The 22,089-nt window shown below is 42.7% G+C and overlaps 1 protein-coding gene across 1 annotated transcript in view; it reads left to right on the top strand.

The window, feature by feature from the left end:
- The first annotated feature begins 4,487 nt into the window (after positions 1 to 4,487).
- The window catches only part of SNTG2 (syntrophin gamma 2), a 275,672-nt gene continuing 258,070 nt past the window's right edge, over positions 4,488 to 22,089 (top strand). Inside the window, exon 1 of the mRNA XM_054062992.1 lies at positions 4,488 to 4,571. Coding sequence (XP_053918967.1) covers positions 4,488 to 4,571 — 84 coding nt within the window. The remainder of the gene's footprint in view (positions 4,572 to 22,089) is intronic.

Here is a 22,089-nt window from a genome sequence, read left to right as displayed (position 1 = left end):
TTGGAACTAGATGATCTTTAAGGTCCCTTCCAACCCTAATATTCTATGATTCTATGATTCTATGATTCTATATCCAATTGACAAAGGCTTTAATTTTAAAAAGTACAACTTGTAGACAAATAGAAACATTCTGACAAGTAAGAGCTTCTACTTCTCTCTGTGATTCCCCATATGGATATTATCATACTGTTATGCCTTTTATTTCATATTGATAGTAACTGGCATCTCCACTTTTTAATCCCCACTTCCGCACCATATTTATGAAAGGAGACCATGAAGAAAAACTGTGAGAGGAAAAGCTGGATGTGATAACAAGTCTGCAATCCCAGCAAAACTGTTATTCATCCAAGCCAATGCCTGTCACGACAGCTGCAGTTATTTGCCGGTTCCTGGCAACTCCAAGTCCTTGGAACTTGGGGCAACCCATCTCCAAACAGGCAGCAGCTCATCTGGATGGCTTTGCTTTCCTTGATCTTCTTTAACCTTAAGCAGAAAGGCTCACACCTCTTGCAGTGCCAGCGCGCTCTGCGTGCCTCTGAGTTTGTATAGTGATGTTAGGCTGTGGCCCAGACTCATCTCCTCTAACATTTCACGCCGCCAGCATGTTGTCACACACTTTTCTACAGGCAGGGAGTGAGATAAATGGGTTTTTTTTTCTACGCAGGATGGATTGGCACAGATTAGCTTGAGTTTGAGCTCCACTACTTTAGGAGAACGGCACCGACTCCTTGCTGCAGGGCAAATTCCAAGTTTTCTGGCACAACAGAAATCCCAGGACCCCACAAAACAAACTGCCTGGTTATCCACATCTCCATAGCTTCTGCATCGCTCCCATCCGTGAAAGATGAATCAGTAGACAGAGATGCCAAGCAGCATTTTCTTGATGCGAGGTGTGCTTTTATGGAGAAGTCTGGTGTTGTTCAACAGGAACACCTGGGGAGAGAGTTCATACTAAAATAAAATATAGCAGTGGCCAGCAGTGTTTTGTATGGAGTTACTTCCAAGTAGAAGATATTGTGTATTTCTTTCCTGCTTAACTCTTGTGCTGCTTTCACAAAATCTTTTGTTAAAAAAAAGAAAAAAAAAAGTAGAGAAAATCTTAAAAATTTACTTTAGAAAAAGTCTGGCCAGTTTCAATTATATAGATATAACTTTTTTCTAGTTATACGTATATTTTTGTGCCATAGCTACTCATCCTTGCATGACAAAGCAGAGGTTTCAAAAGGGAATAGAGGTGTCTTTTCAAATAACATTTAGATAAGAAAACAGATGGGTATGTCTGTGAAACACTAATCTTAAGGAAACTCATGGGAAGGGTTAAGAGCTTTTCCCTCTCTCCCCTCAGAGAAGAAAATACGTCTGCTAAGAGAGAAGCATTTAAAGAACCTCTTCTCCTTATCAGGCACTGGAACGGACTACTCAGCGAGGTGACTGAGTCACCGTCCCTGGAGGTATTTAAAAGACAGGTAGAGGAGGTACTCAGTGATACGGTTTAGTACTGGACAGGTATGCCTGGATTTGATCCCAAAGGTCTTTTCCAACCAAACAATTCTGATTTTATGGTTCCATAGGATTCACCTCAGCGTTGCCACCACAGACCGACACAAAGATATCTCCAAACAGGTGACCCAGGCAATAAACAATGGTTAGGAACTTAGATGAATGCCAAAGACCAAACAAAGAGCAAAACCTGATGGCTATGTTCAGGGGTAGGGTCTTCTCCTCCCACCAAAAGACAGATTGCTCTCTGTTAACACAACATCAAGCGTACCAAGAATACTCAAACCGCTCTTGGTTTGGATTCAGAAATGAAGGAGAGGGGGGTGCATGCTTTCATGCAGCAGAGGCCGTGTGTGGCTCTGCCTTGTGACCCTGATGTTGGGCACAATTACCTGGTACAGCTGGCAGGCAAGGTGGGGAGGGAGGGCTGCCGCTCACCTTCCATGGGCTGAACTTCACCTGCCCAATGGTCTTCCAGGAGGAGCAGTGTGGGAGGCAGGAGTCCAAATCTGCCCTTAATACTGAAAATACCAGCAAACAAACTCTTTAAGACTAGTTTTGGAGTTTTAGAAAGCAAGAGTCCTTTTACTGCAGGCCTGGGCAACACGAGGGAGTGATCTCCATCAATCCTGTGCAGTGGGACAAGAGCTGGAGACAGAATACGTTTATACATGCATATGTATAATTTTTGCCAAAATTCTTGTGCATATTTGATTACTTTCCAAGGATTAATTTTAATGCTACTATGAACTTCATAACAGTCAAATCTCTGCTAATTGGAGCCTGCTCCAGCTCTGTCTGACCTTGCAATTGAGATAGAGAAAGAATGGGTATAAACTGGAGAGGGACAGTTTTAGACTTGACATAAGGAAGAATTTTTTCACTATGAGGGTGGTGAGGCCCTGGCCCAGGTTGCCCAGGGAAGCTGTGGCTGCCCCATCCCTGGAGGGGTTCCAGGCCAGGTTGGATGGGCCTTGGGCAGCCTGAGCCAGTGGGAGGTGTCCCTGCCCATGGCAGGGGAGCTGGAACTGGATGGGCTTCAAGGTCCCTTCCAACCCAAACTATTCTATGATTCTATGATTCTATGACTGCAAACAGAGGTGATTATAGAAGATGACACATCTGAGATTCAGGCACAGATCATACTGAACACAATACATTATCATCTTGAAAGAATGAGCCGTGTCCGGAAAAGAACGCTGTTTGAAAAGAAACAAACATAGTATCAGAAGGACATTCTGTCTAACTTTCAAAAAATACATTTACTTAGATTAAACTTAATTCTACTTTAGCTTAAATAAAAAATATTCCACTTTTTGCAATAGTAACTACTTCTCGTATCAATACGGTGAGAGGAAATGTCCTCAAGCTGAGCCAGAGAAGGTTTAGACTGGATGTTTGGAAAGTTTCTTGATTGAAAGGGTTGTCAAACATTGGAATGGACTGCCCAGGAAAATGATTGAATCACCATCCCTGGAGGTATTTAAAGAAGTAGGGAGGCTCTGCAAAGGGATCTGAACAGGCTGGACTGCTGGGCTGAGACCAATGGGATGAGGTTTAACAAGGCCAAATGCCGGGTCCTGCACTTGGGGCACAACAACCCTATGCAGCGCTACAGACTGGGGGAAGAATGGCTGGAGAGCTGCACGGAAGAGAAGGACCTGGGGGTGCTGGTTGACAGCCGACTGAACATGAGCCAGCAGTGTGCCCAGGGGCCCAAGAAGGCCAACGGCATCTTGGCTTGGATCAGAAACGGTGTGACCAGCAGGTCCAGGGAGGTGATTCTCCCTCTGGACTCGGCTCTGGTGAGACCACACCTTGAGTACTGTGTTCAGTTCTGGACCCCTCACCACAAGAAGGATGTTGAGGCTCTGGAGCGTGTCCAGAGAAGAGCAACGAAGCTGGTGAGGGGGCTGGAGAACAAGTCTTACAAGGAGCGGCTGAGAGAGCTGGGGTTGTTTAGCCTGGAGAAGAGGAGGCTGAGGGGAGACCTTATTACTCTCTACAACTACCTGAAAGGAGGTTGTGGAGAGGAGGGAGCTGGGCTCTTCTCCCCAGTGACAGGGGACAGGACAAGGGGGAATGGCCTCAAGCTCCACCAGGGGAGGTTCAGTCTGGATATCAGAAAAAAATTCTTCACAGAAAGAGTCATCGGGCACTGGAACAGCTGCCCAGGGAGGGGGTCGAGTCACCTTCCCTGGAGGTGTTTAAGGAACGGGTGGAAGAAGTGCTTAGGGACATGGTTTAGGGAGTGTTAGGAATGGTTGGACTCGATGATCCAGTGGGTCCTTTCCAACCTGGTGATTCTATGATTCTATGAAGTCTTACAAGGAGCATCTGAGGAACTGGGGTTGTCAAACTAGAGAAGAGGATGATGAGGGGAGAACTTATCCCTGTCTACAACTGCCTGAAAGGAGGTTGTAGCGAGGTGGAGGTGCGTGTTGGTCTCCTCCCAAGTGACATGAGACAGGATGGAGTAAATGTCCTCAAGGTGCACCAGGGGAAGTTCAGATTGGACATTAGGAACAATTTCTTCACGGAAAGGGTTCTCAGGCACTGGCAGAGGCTGCCCAGGGAGGCGGCGGAGTCCCCATCCCTGGAGATGTTTCAAAGAGGGGCAGATGAAGTGCTCGGGGATGTGATTTAGTGGCGGTACGGTTGGGTTTGAGGATCGTAGAATCATGGACCGCTTTGGCTTGGAAGGGACCTTAAAGATCACCCCGTTCTAGATGTCCGCGCTCTCCTCCCCGCAGGCGGTTGGATGGCAGTTCCCCCCCAGCCCTGCAGCCGAGGGGAGGGCACCGGCACCGCCTCCCCCCCCCCCCCCCGAGAGGAGCGCAGTTAAACCGCCCGCGCGGCTTCCCCGCCCCCCGCCCTCCCCGCTCCCCCCGCGGAGCCGCCGCTGCCGCCCAGGGGCGGCCGTTCGGAACTCGGATCCCACCGAAAACGCCCGCTCCGACAGGACTACGGCAGCTGCATGGGAGGAGATGAGCGTGGCCGGGAAGCATCCTCCTCCTCCTCCTCCTGCAGCCCCGCTCGAACGCCCCGGCAGCCTCCTGGTCCCCACCTGGGCAAGTACCCGCTGTCCCGGTACCCGACCGCGGGGGAAGGGGGGGGGGGGGGATGCGGTTGGGGAGGGATGGGCACGGTCCCACCGCGGGGGGCTGGGAAGCAGCACCCATAAAACCAACCCCCAGACCTTTAGGAGCTTTTTACCTGTCGCAATCGTGGGTTTTTTCAACCCGCCGGGACAGGTGGAGGTGTGAGTTTCGAATCGTGGGTTTGTAATAGAAAAAGAAAAGGCTTTCCCGGCGCGTTTAGCACCTCACACACTTTTAAGAGAAGCCCGTGAGGGAGTTGGAAAATTAACTTGATACTCCGAGGCAGCGTATTTGGGAAATCATTTCTGAATGATGCCCTCTGACGGCGGCGCTGGGGCTGTCCCTCCCTCAAAGGTAACGCTGTGCCCAGAGGAGCTCTGGAAATCGGCCTCCACGGGCTGGAGTTTGATGTGCTGCTCTCCTCGCCCTGTAAAGTTCTTCTGTTGCAGTGTAGTTGTGGTGGTTTCCAGGCGCTGCCTGAAAAAGTTAAGCGTTGCTTTCATACAAACCGGTTTCTCAGTGCTAAAATCAAACGACCCTTTAAGGTCGAGAGCTGTTTGTGGGGCCGCAGCCCCGCAAGGTTTAAAGGAAAGCTGTGTGGCCGTCCTCCTGTTTCACTCAGAGCGTTGTTCAGGAGGTGTTTGGGCTGCGAGGAGGATGAGCTCGAGGCGCGTTCCCCCCTCGCAGCGAATTCATCGCTGTGATTGTAAAGCTGAGAGGGAATATTGGGGAGATGCGACTGTGGTGGGAGCGAAGGGGAGAGGCGGTGTGAAACCACCGGTGTGCCCAACTGGATGGAAATGTGGGGAAACAAACTTGTTTTGTCCGGTTTTTGCACCACATACTTTCTTTCGGCTGTGTGTGAAGAGATGCGAACGCTTTGGGCTTTTAGAATGTCAGTAATTCCAAAGCCATTGAATTAAACCTCCTGCTGAATCCTCTGTGTTTTAAAGCTGTTCCGCAGCTCTTAATTTCTAAGACCTATTCCTGAACTACGAAAAGAATCTGTGAAGCAATTACCTAAAATGTTAACAGCTGAGTAGGTTGTGTGGCAGCTCAGAATACTTCAGCATTAAAGGTGAGGGATGATCACTATCATTAGGTGAATTTTATGACTGGTATTCTTGTAGTGGCGTTAAATGAGTTCGTTTAAGGCCAATAGGATGTGCTGTTTCTGCTGATCCTCGTGGGAATTCTGCCTGGGGCTGAACCAGATGCTGAATAAGAGGTGAACTGACCTTTTGAGCAAGAGTGGTAGAAACCAAAGGTTTGTGGTTATATAGTTCGCCTGGGCCATAAAAGGGAAATAATGCCATGAATCTGAAATTTTGGCAAGCTGCTCCTAAGAAACGCACAACAACTTAGCCTCACTTTCCAGAGTATTTTAATTAGAGGTGTATGATTGAAAGAATGCATTTATATATAGTCTTGTGGGGCGGGAAAAAGTACCATATAGACTTGGAGTTCAACAGGGACATCTTATGGCAGATATTTATTTAGGTGAGTTCATAACTGCCTGGCTTCCCGGAGATGGGGAAGAGAAAGACCTTCTGCAGAGAAATATGCTCAAAAGATCTTAAAAAAATAAGGATTTGCTTTATAATTCGCAGTGTGATAAGTGCTTGACTTGTTTTTTCTTGAGTTATTTAACAGTATTTGATTCTGGGTCTCTTCGTAAAAGAAGAATGTATATTTTTAATGTTGGTGTGTTGACTGGGTCTGTGCACGTTTTTCTCAGAGATAAGATATAATACCACTGGTTACCATTTAACTACTAAATACTGAATGCTGGGTCCAATTCTTTGTCCAGGATTGTGGTAGCTAGGCAATTTTAACGCTTAAAGGTACATATACTTTATCTTTTTTCTCTTCAGAGGGACTCCTTGGAAAGTCAGCATACTTTTGAATTAAAGGCTGCATGTTAGATTACAGCACTCTTGTTTTTTGTCTACTTCTATTTTTAACACTAACGGGCTCTTTTAAGAATGCTTTTCACAATGTGCCGATGAACTTCTTGAGGTGCAGTTGTGTTCTGTTCTATAGAACTGAAGTTTCAGTCAGACTTTGTCCCTAATGTTTTGCCAACCCCTTCTTAGAGTAATTTCAGAAACCAGTGTGTTTCCTCTGTGTGTAGTGAGCTTTTTGTTCTGATTTCTCCTATAATTCTCCCCCTTTTTGCCCCTCAGAAATACTCAAGAGGTTGAATATCCCTTAGGACTGTCAGGGTGTCTGTGCCATGATTTTAGGTGGATTTTATGATCTTGTTTATCTAGTATGCATTAGATATTGTGGTTTTCATTGTATTGCTAGAAGCATGAAAGGGAATGATACTAATACTGTTGATATGCCAGGATTTTAAATGGAGAAATAAAAGGGTATAGCTCATTACTATGTATAATTAAACCTGGTTACTACTTTTTTTTAGAGTAGGGCATATTCCCTTAAAACTAATGTTATGAAAGTTGTGTAGTAGAACTAATTTTATAATAGCTTTTCCTGTGGCAATGTATGGAAGTTATCAGTAGATTATTTTTTTATTGTTATTCAGAAGAAATCCAAAGGAGAAAGATGATGTGGAACATTTTTTTGGATAGCGGTCTTTTCTGGAGTTGCCCAAATTGTGAACTCGGTAAGAGGGAGAAATGCAGCACATACAGGTTTTCTGTTCCTCCCCTCTTCTTTTTTTCACTATGTCTATATAATTTAGATTTTTTATTTTGAAAGCTAGTCCTGGGGCATTGATGTTTTTCCCAAAATTTGGCTGTCACTCATACAGAAGCTTCCTGAAAGTGAACACTAGGTGTCATGTTACCACAAACATCCTTGTCGTGCCTTTTCCCTACCTATCTTTTCAGGATCAACAATTTAATCTTGCCATTTTCCTAAAATAGATGACAACTATTCGTGTTCCATACCACTGTTTTGGTAGGCTTGAACTGCTTTCAGTCATAATGACTGTAAGAAACTTCAATTTTTATGTATACTTATTTATTAAACACTTTATCAGCACTGAGGTAGCATGGATGTCAAGATTATTTCCAAGATCTACACCACAATACAGATCATTAGAATATATTTATTAATTGAAGCTTTTCCTCCCACACACTCATAACATTCCTTGCTAGGTGAAAGCTAATTTCAGAAACTTTTGTCATGAAGTGAAGAGAATATTTCTCCTCTGTTGGGGATGGAAAACACAAGAAAACAGATGGCAGAGCTTCGTAACAGGGAGGGGTTGTCCAAGTATTCTGTTGTGTGAAGCCTAATAATTAGCTTCCAGGGCAAATTTTGATGACTTCCCACCAATTTGGGAAGATGTTTTTTCCCCTGAAAATCTGTGAAATTAATAGTCTACAAATCCTTTTAAAGAAATTCACCGAGCACTTAAGAATTTGTGTACTCTAACACTTAGCAACATTTCTTCGCTTGGCTTCCCTATCGTCACAAACCAAACCCGAGTCCTTCTACCTGTACACATCTCTCTGAAAAACTTTATCAAACTGATAACAAACATATTCAGGTTTATGATTTTAACATCTCAATGGAAATAAGACTCATGCCCACCTGCTACTCTGAAAAACAATGTCTGATCTCAGAAAAAGAACCGCATTGATATTCTCTTTATGTTTCAGATCTTTGTTTTGTATTGTAAGATTTTTTTTTCCTGATGTTTTAAACATTTTATGACATGAATATAAATAGAATCACTTTCACTTGGGAGTGCAAGTGCCAAGAATAGAATCGGTAGCAGAGCTCAGCAGAAGGAAAAGGGCATGTCCATGTTCCTGCAACACTGACACCTAATATTGCTTGTCAGTGGCATCACACTAATAGAGACAGCAAACGCAAATCAGATTCATTCAGGTTGAAAGGGACTTTGGGAGATCTGGGAGCCTGTCTTCCTCCTGAAAGCAGTGACCCTGTTGAATTCAGTCTGAGTGACTCAAGGCTTTTCTGATTGCATCTTTGAAACCTCCAAGGATGGAGCCTGCACAATCTCTCTGGGCAACCTGCTTCCCTGCTGGGTTGTTTTCATGGTGAAGCAAGGAGCTGCTGTGAGGTCTCTCTCAAAGCTATTTCTTTACATTCAAGCAAGTCCAGCTAACCCAGCTTCTCCTCAAAGGGGAAATGCTCCAGCATCCTGACCGCTTTGGTGGCCATCGACTGGATTTGTTCCTGTTTATCAATGTATTTATTGTATTGCGAGTGTAATTATTGAGCCTTCTGTCCACTAGGACAGAGCAATCCCCGATGCTTTTCAGTATTATTCTTCCCTCCACCCTGATGTCGTAGAGAGAAACCTTAAGTAATGGAAGGATTTTAAAGCAGATGGCTCGTAAAAATGCCTCTCCTTTTCCTCCATTAGTTAAGAATGAATGCATAACTCGAGGGAAATTTAAGAGATCATCATACTCGCTTTTTTTTTTGCATGCTGTTTCATGTGCCTTTTTTTTATCCACCAAAAAGCGGGTTAAGGCTGATGCTGACTTTCATCTGAAGTTAAGATTAATTTACTATAAAACCTGTATGTTTAAGTAAAGCACTTGGAACAATTTAGTGGATTTGCTCGTCCTTCACGTTACTGACGAAGCTGACAGTTAAAGCCAGGAGATGCTCAAGGTTGTGCTTCACTCCAGACACCCTTTGTCAGTAACACTCATTTAATACAGACACGATCTAAATTTTTTTGGTCTGTTTTCTTTGAAAAAGGCAGGCTGATTCTTGTGTTTTGAACTCCTCTATAACTGCCTGTCTGAACTTTCTGTCTGAAGAACAGTGTGACTCCAGTGAGATCTGTCATGCTGGAACTCTTCTGCCACTCTTTATTTATGTATATCAGCAGGCAGATTTCTGTAATGTGATTTACAGACTCTCTAAAGGATATAACCTTGAAGAGCTGGAAGCCTTTAGCACAATCTAATCAATATTATCTCATTTATCATCTCCTTGTGAAGTTCAGATTGTAGTAGGGACAAAATGCACTTGTAGTATTTAGAGAAGTTCTGCGCTGGAAAATCAATGCAAAACTTCCATTGTTTTGTACTGTATTTAAAGAGGCGCAGTACATGATTACACTGCATGATACCAAAAAAAAACCATTAGTTTTTTAATGCTTCCCTCCACCGTGCCCGACCTGCAGGACTGTTTTTGCCTGTTGTTTTGGGATTTTTGCCTTTGTGTCGTTTATATGAGACATTCTAAGTCACTGGATGACTAAAAAGTGAGGAGAACTTTTCCCCCGGCAGGCAAGTTCATGTAATGCAATCTGCATCCAGAGCATCTTTTTTTCGTAGGCAGGGATCATCCGCAAGTATGATCGTACTTCATGAATCTGAGCAGCTGACCCGCGTAGCACTTCTTGGTCTAAACCGGATCTGACTTCTGCACTTTTCTTATGGTTAATTGATTTGTTGAAGGCTGCAGATGCACTCTTAGGCAAACAGAGATGGAATCAAAGCCTTTTGGTGTCAAATCTTTATTGTCAGGTCGTGATGATGCTTCCTTGCCCCTGAAAGGAGTTTTGGTGGTTGTTCCTTTTCATGTGGATGACCTTTTTATGCCCAGTTTTGTGGGAGGGCTAACAACAGATGGAAAAATTCGAATGGGACTCAGAGGCTGTGTTTTGCGGTGGGCTGTCTTCATATGGCTCGTGGAAAAACGGTGTGTTGGTGCACTGTATTGCCGGTGGATAGAGATTACTCAGTGCTTGTGTTCTGCTTCATACTAACAGCAGTTGTTAACATCACTCTGAACACTGGATAACAGCAGATAAACTGTAAATAGGTGTATATTGAGTTTCAGAGTACAACATGAAGTGGGCGAGCTTTGTTGTTCCTACTATAGCAGTGGAGAAGGTGGAGCTTGAGTAAATCTTGCACTATCCCGTCCCATCCAGTAATGGATGTGGACTTTGTGCAGAATACTCCTTCATTTGGAGAATACTCCTTCATACTGTACTTGGCACTGGTGAGACCGCACCTTGAGTACTGTGTTCAGTTCTGGGCCCCTCACCACGAGAAGGATGTTGAGGCTCTGGAGCGTGTCCAGAGAAGAGCAACGAAGCTGGTGAGGGGGCTGGAGAACAAGTCTGGAGGAGCGGCTGAGAGAGCTGGGGGTGTTTATCCTGGAGGAGACTGAGGGGAGACCTTATTGCTCTCTACAACTGCCTGAAAGGAGGTTGTGGAGAGGAGGGAGCTGGGCTCTTCTCCCAAGTGACTGAGGACAGGACAAGAGGGAATGGCCTCAAGCTCTGCCAGGGGAGGTTCAGGCTGGATATCAGAAAAAAATTCTTCACAGAAAGAGTCATTGGGTACTGGCAGAGGCTGCCCAGGGAGGGGGTAGAGTCACCTTCCCTGGAGGTGTTTAAGGAACGGGTGGATGAAGTGCTGAGGGACATGGTTTAAGGGAGTGTTGGGAATGGTTGGACTCGATGATCCAGTGGGTGCTTTCCAACCTGGTGAGTCTATGATTCTATGATTTAGTTTATGAGCACAAGCATGCTTGCTTCTATTGCTTGTGTAACTAAGGAGTAATATATTTAGCATCACCAAGAATATGTGTATATGACAAAGCTTATAAAGCAGCTAATGTGTAACATGGAAAGTACATAAGAATAAGCATGTTCATTCAAAACAGTGCTAAATAATATGGGAAACAGTAATGAATATTTACTTTGTTTTCCTCTATAGAAGCTGTCCTTTTCCTCTAAGTGTATGTAAAACTATTAAGTTTATTGGAGGAAAGTGTCAGAAGGATTGATCTCATATTGGATATCGTGAGGACACATGCATATTTGAGAACTGTTTGCACAAGCATGTGCTGCCGCCTTCCTCTCCAGCAAACCTGTTCAATCAACGGGCAAAGGGATAGATTTTTCATTAGTTTCACTGCCTGCAGCTAAGACATAAATATTGCAAGGAAATCCATAGGCAGATATCTTTCCATACAAATCCCATCTAACAGTATTGAGTCATGTTTTTAGCGAGGCTTAAGGAATTACTCACAGGTGGTGTTGTGTTAATAAAATGCAAGTTTCTTCTATGCTAATAAACTCTTCTACTCTCATCAGGCAGGCATTACAATCTCATTTTATATGATGTGTCTTTTCCTCTGTGTTTGTTTTTTCAACCAATCCTTCTATTTTACGCAGTTTTTTTGTAAATGTAACATTTGAACATTCTTATGCCACACTTCACCCTTCTCTGATGTAATGGCAATATAAGGATACACAGTAATCTGTGTTATTTCCTTATTTCTAGAATACAGTTGAAGCATAAGTAAGCATATGTTGCCAGTTCAGTCTGACAGTCTTCTTTTGTGATGTAGCTGTGCTTTTTATAAAAATCTTTTCCTTTTCTAGTTTTGAATTGTCAGTGTAGTCATTAGTTGCATCAACACACTCTTTTATGGAACTCTTTATTGTACATTTCATTTAAAAGATGAATTAATTACTAAGGCATCTGGTGCATGATATAGTGCATGTGCTGAATGTGCCAAACCAAGTAGTCATTTTTAAATAATAAGAGAAAAATTATGTTACATAAAAGGATAAGACTTCTTCGTGCACTTGGAGATTTTAGTACAGTAAACTTACTCTTCGAAGTCCATTATTCAGATTTTTGTGATCATTAAAGGAACCTTTGATTCTGTTGGAACAAGCTTGTGTACCTGTATATGTCTGTACTTGTAATATCTGAAAAATAGAGGGGAAAAAACCCCCTCTGGTTTCTAACAAGAACTACACATGAACTAGTTATATGATACTTCTTCCAAGTGATAATCACAGAATAGGTTGTGATTTACCATTTACATTTCATAAAACAAGAAGTTTTTATTCTTACTGTGTATAGAAATGATATATCCTCCAAGGTTATCAGACACTAAACAAAGACCTTCTCAGTCTTCACATAACCTATAGGTAACAGATACACTTCAAGCCACTGTATTTAACTCCAGATAAACCTCTAGTGTCCTTGATATTCTTAAGACAAGCTTCATACTCATATTAAATTAGAAAATTACTGAAATTTGCTGTTGCCAAAATAATAATCTGATGTCGGTTTAAGGTTGAATTACTAATATGTTACATACTGTCATCTCCAAGGGAAGGATGGCAGAAATGGGATATGGAGCAATTTGTTCACTGTGTATAGTTATACATCTTTGCTCCCAATGAAGTGGAATTCAATACATACCACACTTTTTACTTAAAAAGTTTCAGAAAGTGAGGCTTAAATCTATCCAGTGTTCCTTGTATTTATAAAGAAATAATTTCTTCTTTCAAATTAGACAGCCAGAGTTTTTAATAGCTGTGGGCTTTTTATTAATGGGACATAGAGAAGCACGGCACCATCACAGCTCTGCTTAAGCAATCAAGGTTGGAGGTACAGCCCGATGAGTTGGTCTCAAAGGGCTTTCAAAAGCAACATGATCCTTTCAGAAAATGTACTGAACCCAACAAGAAAGCAGTCTGCTTTAAGCATCTCTAGCTTGGGAATTTGTGGATACTCCTAAAGGTAGGTGGTTCAGGAAGCAAATCTGAAGTCTGAGTTGTCAAAATTCTACTGCAGCAACCTACTACCGATAATTAATGAACTCAAATTGTTTAGATCTGATTTGGGTACAGAATCCCACAGAGCTTTCTGTTGTTTATGACAGTCAGACAATACGAGCTGTAGCTTCGTGGAATCATAGAATCACCAGGTTGGAAAGGACCCACTGGATCATCGAGTCCAACCATTCCTAACACTCCCTTAAACCATGTCCCTAAGCACTTCATCCACCCGTTCCTTAAACACCTCCAGGGAAGGCGACTCGACCCCCTCCCTGGGCAGCCTCTGCCAGTGCCCAATGACTCTTTCCGTGATAATTTTTTTTCTGGTATCCAGCCTGAACCTCCCCTGGCGGAGCTTGAGGCCATTCCCCCTTGTCCTGTCCTCTGTCCCTTGGGAGAAGAGCCCAGCTCCCTCCTCTCCACAACCTCCTTTCAGGCAGTTGTAGAGAGCAATAAGGTCTCCCCTCTGCCTCCTCTTCTCCAGGCTAAACAACCCCAGCTCTCTCAGCCGCTCCTCGTAAGACTTGTTCTCCAGCCCCTCACCAGCTTCGTTGCTCTTCTCTGGACATGCTCCAGAGCTTGGAAGAATGCTTCCTTTTGCTGACTTCTACTACCTGTAGTCGAACTTCTACAGTAAGAAAGCAGAAGTCAGGTTTGTAGTTCTTACCAAGGGCAAATTTGAAGCAGTTGGGACTATCTGTGACGTAATACCCCAAAGAATATTTTTTCACATGTCAGAAAGAATGGGTAATCTTATACTGACTTAAAGTAAGGAAAAATACTGTACCTCCAGTACCTGAAGGGAGCTACGAGAAAGGTGGGGAGGGAATTTTTACAAAGGCATGGAGTGGTAGGACTGGGAGGGGTGGCTATAAATTGGAAAGGGGAAGATTTGGTCTAGGTATTATGAAGAAATTCTTCACAGGGAGGATGGTGAGGCCCTGGCCCAGGTTGCCCAGGGAAGCTGTGGCTGCCCCATCCCTGGAGGTGTTCAAGGCCAGGTTGGATGGGCCTTGGGCAGCCTGAGCCAGTGGGAGGTGTCCCTGCCCATGGCAGGGGGGTTGGAACTGGATGATCTTTAAGGTCCCTTCCAACCCAAACTATTCTATGATTCTATGAAAAACCCAAATCAACCACATGTAACAATCTGACTCGATTTGGGGTTTGTTACCTCTTTATTTTTCAGTTTCTTGTGTGACTAATTGTGCTGAGGTGCTGTTGTGTTTATGTATCCATCTACTTCTGTAATTCATTTCTGCACCTTCTTTATAAGCCTCGCTTGACCCCTAAGGAAGAAAAAAGATTTTCAGGCTTTCTCGTTAGCTGAACATGCACTCTTCGTAGATGCTCCATTTCAGTTTATTACACCAATTGACATGAAGTAAACAAAAATGAAGGGAGAAGATACAGAAACATGGTAGGGTTGTTATTGAAGGGAATGGGTGTGAAAGAGTAAGTAGGCAGACAAGTGTTAGTTACCAAGACCTCAGGGAGCACTGGGTTGTCCTCTCTGTATGTCCATGCTTGAGTCTCTGCTATCTCTGTTCCTTCCTTCCAGTGGTTTGACAGACTTTCATAAAAGTCTATGAGGTTGACCTAATGTCTATTGACTGTAGCTTTCATAGCTAAATATAATTAAATGTTGTAATCCTGCTTGAAATTACTCTAATTCTCATAGCTCTAGTGTCATTTTGATCTGACCAGGGTCAATGTAATTCTGATCGACAAAAACATCTGGCTTCATCAATTTATAGTACAAAACAGAGACTTCATCTTCTAAAATTTATAAATTTCCCTCTCTGTTGTCCAAAATGTGATTCACTGCCAAGTGCCACAAAAAAAGTTTGAAGACTGTTTCACGTAATTTTTTTAAGCAATTAGTGTTAGGACTGTCTGCTCTAGAGAACTATAATATAAAAATATTTTTGTGTTTTGAAAATCAGCTCCAGGATATGCTGCATTGCAAAAGTTATGACTTAGCCCAGTATGTCTAGAAGAAGTAAGAAATATAAAAAGGAAAACAAATCCACCAACTGATCGCTATGGTTTATTGCACTGAGGTGTGAGATGAATGTAATGCACTGCTATAAATTCCTTTTGGATGGAAACTGTAAATGGTAAAAAAAAAAAAAAAAAAATTAGATAATTTTATAAAGCATCATTATTTTTCAAGTATTTCTTTGAAACTTTGGCAAACAAATGCCAGTCAGGAATTGCCAATATAAATGGGAAAACTCTTGTCCTAGGGAAGACAGATCTTTTCCATTTAATTAATCAAAACATTCTCCAAAACGAAAGATCAGGGAATATTATTTAGGGCTGAGGATAGTGTTTCTGTGTAACTGACTTATCTGACTATAATGTCTGATTTTATTTGTGATGTTGATATTTCATTAGGAGGGCTTCTGCTGACTGAGAGGTAATTATCTTAGATTTAATTGCACGTGACTTAAAAGAACAATGCAAGCAGTAGTCTGTTCTCTATAATCTGCAAGAAATACTAAAAAGTGTCTTTGTTAAATAAAATGGAAAAATGTCATCTTGAACATTACTGCACAGAATAGAAATTTAGATAATGCTAACTGTAAATTGCAATCTAAATAGTCTCTTATCGGCTGCTTGATATTTACAGATCAAATATCTTGTGAAACTATTATTGTTCTTACGTGAAATTAAGGAGCTTTCATTAATGAGCTCTACAAATACTTTCATGACTGTTTCAGTTAAATGAAACATAACAACTTGCCTTAGTTTTTTAAGGCTTTATGAGTCTTCCAGTCTCTCGACTGTTGGTAAGGGGTCATCTGTGATTTAGAGGCATAGCTCAAGGGCTGGGAGTTCCGTTGGATGTGGTCAAGCAACTGCTGTAGAAAATTATATTCCAGTCAGATCATACCCTTCCAAAGACAGGTTTTGACATACTTTCCTTCCCAGAGGTAGGAATTAAGTGGCCACCCAGTACAGTCAGAAGGCCTTGGCATAGCTCCAAGCACTAAAATACATTTCATTATACTGTTAAACTGTTAGCATTTCCCTTAGCATAATTTTTCCTTGGCTGATTAGATTCCAGGCAATATCCAGACTGACTTGGGATCATTCCTGTGGGAAGCGCAATTGTGGCTCCTGTCTTCAGGGTGGGCAAAAGTGCTTAGATTTGGTGCTAAGAGCTGTGCTGCTGACCTCAGGACCCTCAACAATTTGTTTGCTAATGCCACTGCTTAGATTTGTCCTCTTGGTTGTAGCTGTCCCGACTGTCAGTGATACTAATTTTGTGTACTCAGGAGTATTTGAGACTTGCTGACCCTTTTTTTTTTTCAGGGGAATTTGCCACCAGTGAGCTGTGTAAAGGACTTGTTTTTTTTTCCAGACAAACAAATATTTTTATACTCTGTGGCTTGCAGAACAAGGTGTAAAATGGTGATGGAAAATATTCCATTCCAAAGACTCTTTATTTCATCTTAGGACACGTGTATTAATATTTTACTTTGGATTAGGGACATGGTTTTCAGGTGAATCCCATTATCATCCACATTTATTGCTGTGTAGTCTGTGATGTAAAGTGGTTTGGAGTGCACCAAAGGTACATCCCGTGTAGGTAAGTCATGCAGCTGAATACAAGAAGATTTGTGGAGTAATACGGAGGGACTGAGTATTCACACCATATGAATCTCTGGGGTTTTATTTCGGATTACCTCTACCTTGATCCTGTGGACTGAACGCCTGTTAGTGGTTGGACTATCAAGGTTTGCCCCTAGAGTGTATGTCCAGCTCGTGTGCTCTCAGACCACACTACAGTGCAGACCACAACATGAGAAGTGGGAATGATGGGGGCAGATTTGCTTCAGGAATCTACTTCTAGTGTGAACTATAGTGCTGATACAGAAGCATCCGTGCTGGATGTCTTTCAGATGGAACTAGACTGAACGGTGTTTCATAGATGCACTTAACTAACTGCAGCCACTAATGAGGGTTCGAGTCCATGGGACCATGCTATAACAAGTCCAAACTAAAACCTTCCCAAAATGCCCATGGGAGGAGCATTGCAGTCTTGACAAAACCAGTTTTACTCGGCAGATTACTTGTAATGCATTACTGGTCTGTCTGGATATAGGCTCAATAAATTTGATTCTGTTTCTGTATTCCAGATGTTATTAAAAGATGCAGCCCCCTTATTACCTGTGCTCCCTCTCCCTCTCTGCAGTACTGCACAAAATGCAGAGAGTACCTGTCTCTTCCTTGCCTTCTCCCGCTAAACTCCCACTTACCTTAAAGGATTTAGGCTCAAGGGTGATGCCTACAAGATCAGGCTGAAAGAATGAATCTTGACAGCTCTTTCTCTTCTTCCTTCTTACTAATCTTTCCCAATTTTCATACATTTGGGAGGGTATGATTTGGGGTATTATTCTCAGGTGGGCTATGACAAGATGGAAAATAGTCCCTCAATTTGCAAATTCCATCAGTTGCACAAACTCAGGAATCACTAGGTTGGAAAAGATCTCCAGGATCATCGAGTTCCAACCATTCCTACCTGCCACTAAACCATGTCCCTGAGCATCTCATCCACCTGTCTTTTAAATACCTCCAGGGAAGGTGACTCCCCCCACTCCCTGGGCAGCCTCTGACAGTGCCCGATGACCCTTTCGGTAAAAATTTTTTTCCTGATGTCCATCCTGAACCTCCCCTGGCAGAGCTTGAGGCCATTTCCCCTTGTCCTGTCCTCTGTCCCTTGGGAGAAGAGCCCAGCTCCCTCTTCTCCACAACCTCCTTTCAGGCAGTTGTAGAGAGCAATGAGGTCTCCCCTCAGTCTCCTCTTCTCAAGGCTAAACAACGCCAGTTCCCTCAGCCACTTCCCGAGAGGAAACTTGAGAGAAAAGAACTTCTGCTGCTTGTGTTGCTCTTCTTCAAGGTCTGCAGAGTACTCATCATTACTTGGCTGTTTTGAGAAGTGAAGCAGAGCAGATTAGTGAATAATGTTCCAGTGGACATGGGTAATCTTTGAGGTATGCTAAACGGTGTTGTTTTGCTAGAGGAAATTAGAAGCATAGAATCACCTGGTTCCAATTCCCCCTGCCATGGGCAGGGACACCTCCCACTGGATCAGGCTGTCCAAGGCCCATCCAACCTGACCTGGAACATTTCAAGGAAGGGGGCCTCCATAGATATTCCTCCTATTAATTGACAAGGAGAACCTAGGAAATAAACTAAAGGTTAGGGAGGATGTAGAGTTTAAAAAAGATATTTTGAAAATAATATTTCAGGTGCTTTAATTGGTCTTTAAAGCATCCTTGAACAAGGCATAACACTCATAACCTAGCAGTAATGTAAAGCTTTTTCTGCCTACAAAAAGTAATATATAATGTGACTACGGTTCCCAATGCCCTAATGACGTAATTCCCGGTTATTCTGAATTCCTGTTGCAGGTTGCCAGGTCTTGCTGGTATCTTGACTGTTGATCTGCCAACAGTTTGATTAGTGGTCATGTTAGGAAGTGAGTATATGACACAATGTCTTATCATTACGGATCAGCTGAACGGCAGGAGAAAGAATATTTCTGATTTGATCAAGTTTAAGGAGAATATCCCTGTCTGTTCTTCATGCATTACCCATGTCTGTTTATGTATATTCCTTGCTGTTCAGTTCAGGTTTGATATTGCACTTTGGCTGGCATTTTGCTGCATTTTTCTTGCTTGCATGCTATGGGACTGTGGTCACTCCTAATAGGTAAGGACACTTCCCTGCCTGCATCACGACCACCCAGAGCTCCCTGCTTACCTTCCCTGGTGGGACAGCCAACTCTTGCTACTCCCTGGCACCTGGTGCCCCACGTTGATCAGGATCAGACTGAGTTGATTGATTTGCATTTCTTCAATCCTTTGCCTTTGGCTCTTTTTTATTTTTTTTGTGCTGCAGCTGAAGTCTGTTATGTTATCCTTCTGCTCTTTGCAGAAGGATATTTGCTCTTCGCAGCAGCTTTCTGCGTATCTGAAGACAGATACGCAGTGTCAATCCCCTGACTCTTTGAAGTATGCATTTTCTTTCCTATTGACTTCTTTCACTTGGCCCATATGTGTCTGTAAAAATTGTTCAGAGGACTCCCAACTTTGTCCTGGTCAGTACGCTGAATGGAGCAGATTACTCTGGACATATCTCATGAAGTACATAATTACACATCCTGGAGCACGAAATAGATTGACTTAGGTTCAGCTTCTGATTTTTCCCTAATCCTCCTACCTCCTTTATGGAAAATAAAAGGGTTCTGATGTTTTTTGTTGTTGTTTCTTTCTGTTAAAATGGTTTTGTATGCTTCACCCTGTTAAGGTGTTGGCTTTTAGTATCCAGATTTACAGCCTTTTTGATAGCAGAATCCCATTAAATGATTGCAAAGTGAACACCACTCTGTGGAAAATCACTGTATTCTGGGTACTATTAACAGGTTCACAACTGAATTGCTCGTGACAAAGCTAAAATGCTTATTTAAACACTAGTTCTTTTTATAGCAGAGATAATAAGTTTAAATGTTTGAGTTGGAGCTCCTTGTGCGAGCTCAGTACAACATGCTCAAAAAGAGCAGTTAGAGATATAAATAACAACCAAATCCACAGATCTACTACCACTTGTTTGCTTGGTATATGTGAGAGGAACAAGATTATTAATTGCTGTTTGGTTTATTTCATTAATTGTGTGGAAAAATTATTCTGCTTCATTTTCTGCAGCAAAGTAAACTTGGGAATTTGTGATTCAGAAATCAGAAACCTTTCAGAAATACTATGCCGTATAGCATGCTACTGGCACTCACGTGTATTTATGTGTGTATATTTTGTTTTTCTGCTTTGCCATGCTGGAGCGAAGTTTAAGTTAGAGATGAGAAAATCTTAACTCTTAAAAGTAAGATATCTGAAATATCTGGGTAGTAGGTGAGAGCATGATTCCCAGATCATAGGATCATAGAATGGTATGGGTGTCCCCCATGGGCAGGGACACCTCCCACCAGACTAGCCTTCTCAAGGCTCCATCCAACCTGGCCTTGAACATCTCCAGGGATGGAGCAGCCACAACTGCCCTGGGCAACCTGGGCCAATGCCTCATGACTCCCATGGTGAAGAATTTCTTCCTAATGTCTAGACTAAATCTGCCCCTGTCCAATTTGTAGCCATTCCCCCTTGTCCTGTCACTACAGGACCTTGTAAAAAGTCCCTCCGCAGCTTTCATTTATGTTCCACTCAGGTACTGGAAGGCCACTGTAAGATCTCCCCAGAGCCTTCTCTTCTCCAGGGAGAATGACTCCTCAGCCTGTCCTCATAGCAGAAATGCTCCAGGCCTCTGATCATCTTCATAGCCCTCCTCTGGTCCTGTTCCAACAGTTCCATATCCTTCTTATGTTGGGGATTCCAAAACTGGGCACAGTAGTCCAGGTGGGGAGTAGTTAAGGAGATCCAAAGTTCAGGATTAGATTTGGTGGGATCTCCATCCTTAGAGATGCACAAAGTTATCTGAGCACGGTGCTCTTCTGCAGTTTCATTATGAAGGTGCTTTTTATTCTTTTGAACTGTTACCTTAATAATTATTTCTAAAAAAAAAAAAAAAGAAAAGGAAGAAACTCATGTAGATGAAGGCCACCTATTCAAAGTTGAATTATTTGTTTTACCACTCACTGTCTTCTTCTTTGAAGAAGAAAATTTGTAAAGTAAAATTTTGAGTGTTACGGTTTGTCATTCACACTCTGTTCTCCCACAGAGTTTCTTGACTTTTGGAGTTATTTTATGAAGAAGGATAAAGCAAGCATCATTTGCAGACATTTTTCAGAGTATATTAAATAACAGTATGGACAGGACATATACCTGGTTGATCAAGGAATTTCTAGAGCTGAGTGTTGTAAGATCTTGGTGTTAATAAACAGAGAACTATGTTCTGTCTTTGCTGCAACTTACTTTGCTGCATGAGATTACTTCTGTAAAAGTGAAATCTGTAGCTAATTGGGTCCAACCATCTCTCCAGCCAGAGTGGAGTGACAGAAACCTCCTCCATGCGCATGAATGTCCATCACGATACTCAGGATGTTTAGTAGATTTGGTTGGATAAGAGTTTCATTAATCAAGGAACTCATGGCTCAGCTTCAGTGAAGAAATGCAGCAAAGACGTACTACAAAGGAGGAATTTAAAAGCATTGCATGTTTGTGTGGGAATTACTGAATGCGGTAGGCGAAAGTGGATACAAAGCTGAAGTAATTTGGGATGAGAGGTATAGACCTTAAATTAGGACGAGAGGAAACGGCCTTAAGTTGCATCAGGGAAGATTTCGACCGGATATTAGGAAAAATTTCTTCCCTGAAAGGGTTGTCAAGCATTGGAGCAGGCTGCTCAAGGAAGTGATTGAATCACCAACCCTGAAGGTATTCAGAAGACTTGGAGATGTGGCACTTAGGGATATGGATTAGTGGCGGACCTGGCAGCGTTAGGTTAACGGTACATCTTGATCATCATAAAGGTATTTTCCAACCTAAATGATATCATAGGTCTTTGATTTTCTTTGATACCTTCTTTGCCTCGGTCTTCAGGCCTCTGTTTCCAGGATAGTCTAATAAGGCAACTATCTATAGTGTGTGAGGGTCAAGGCACAGTTTCCTTGCAAGAACTTGATGGAACCCAATGGGCTGCACCCGTGGGTGCTGAGAGCGCTGGCTGATGTATTTGCAAGGCCACTCTCTATGATCTTTGAAAGATTATGGACATCAGGGAAGCTACCAAATGAGTAGAGAAAGATTGCACCCATCTTAAAAGGCAATTTGGGAAATACAGCCTCCCTTTGTGCCTTTGCAACATCATGGAGTGAGTCCTCTTGGAAGCTGTGAAGGGGGTTTCAAGGGCACATGAAAGAGAAGGTTATTGTGAACAGTTGGTGTGGAGTTAGCAAAGGTAGGTCACGCCTGATCAACC

The sequence above is a fragment of the Cuculus canorus genome, chromosome 3 (assembly GCF_017976375.1).
Source record: "Cuculus canorus isolate bCucCan1 chromosome 3, bCucCan1.pri, whole genome shotgun sequence".
Taxonomy (NCBI): Eukaryota; Metazoa; Chordata; class Aves; order Cuculiformes; family Cuculidae; genus Cuculus; species Cuculus canorus.
Note: the sequence above shows the minus strand (reverse complement) of the source record. Positions and strands in the feature narration are given on the sequence as shown.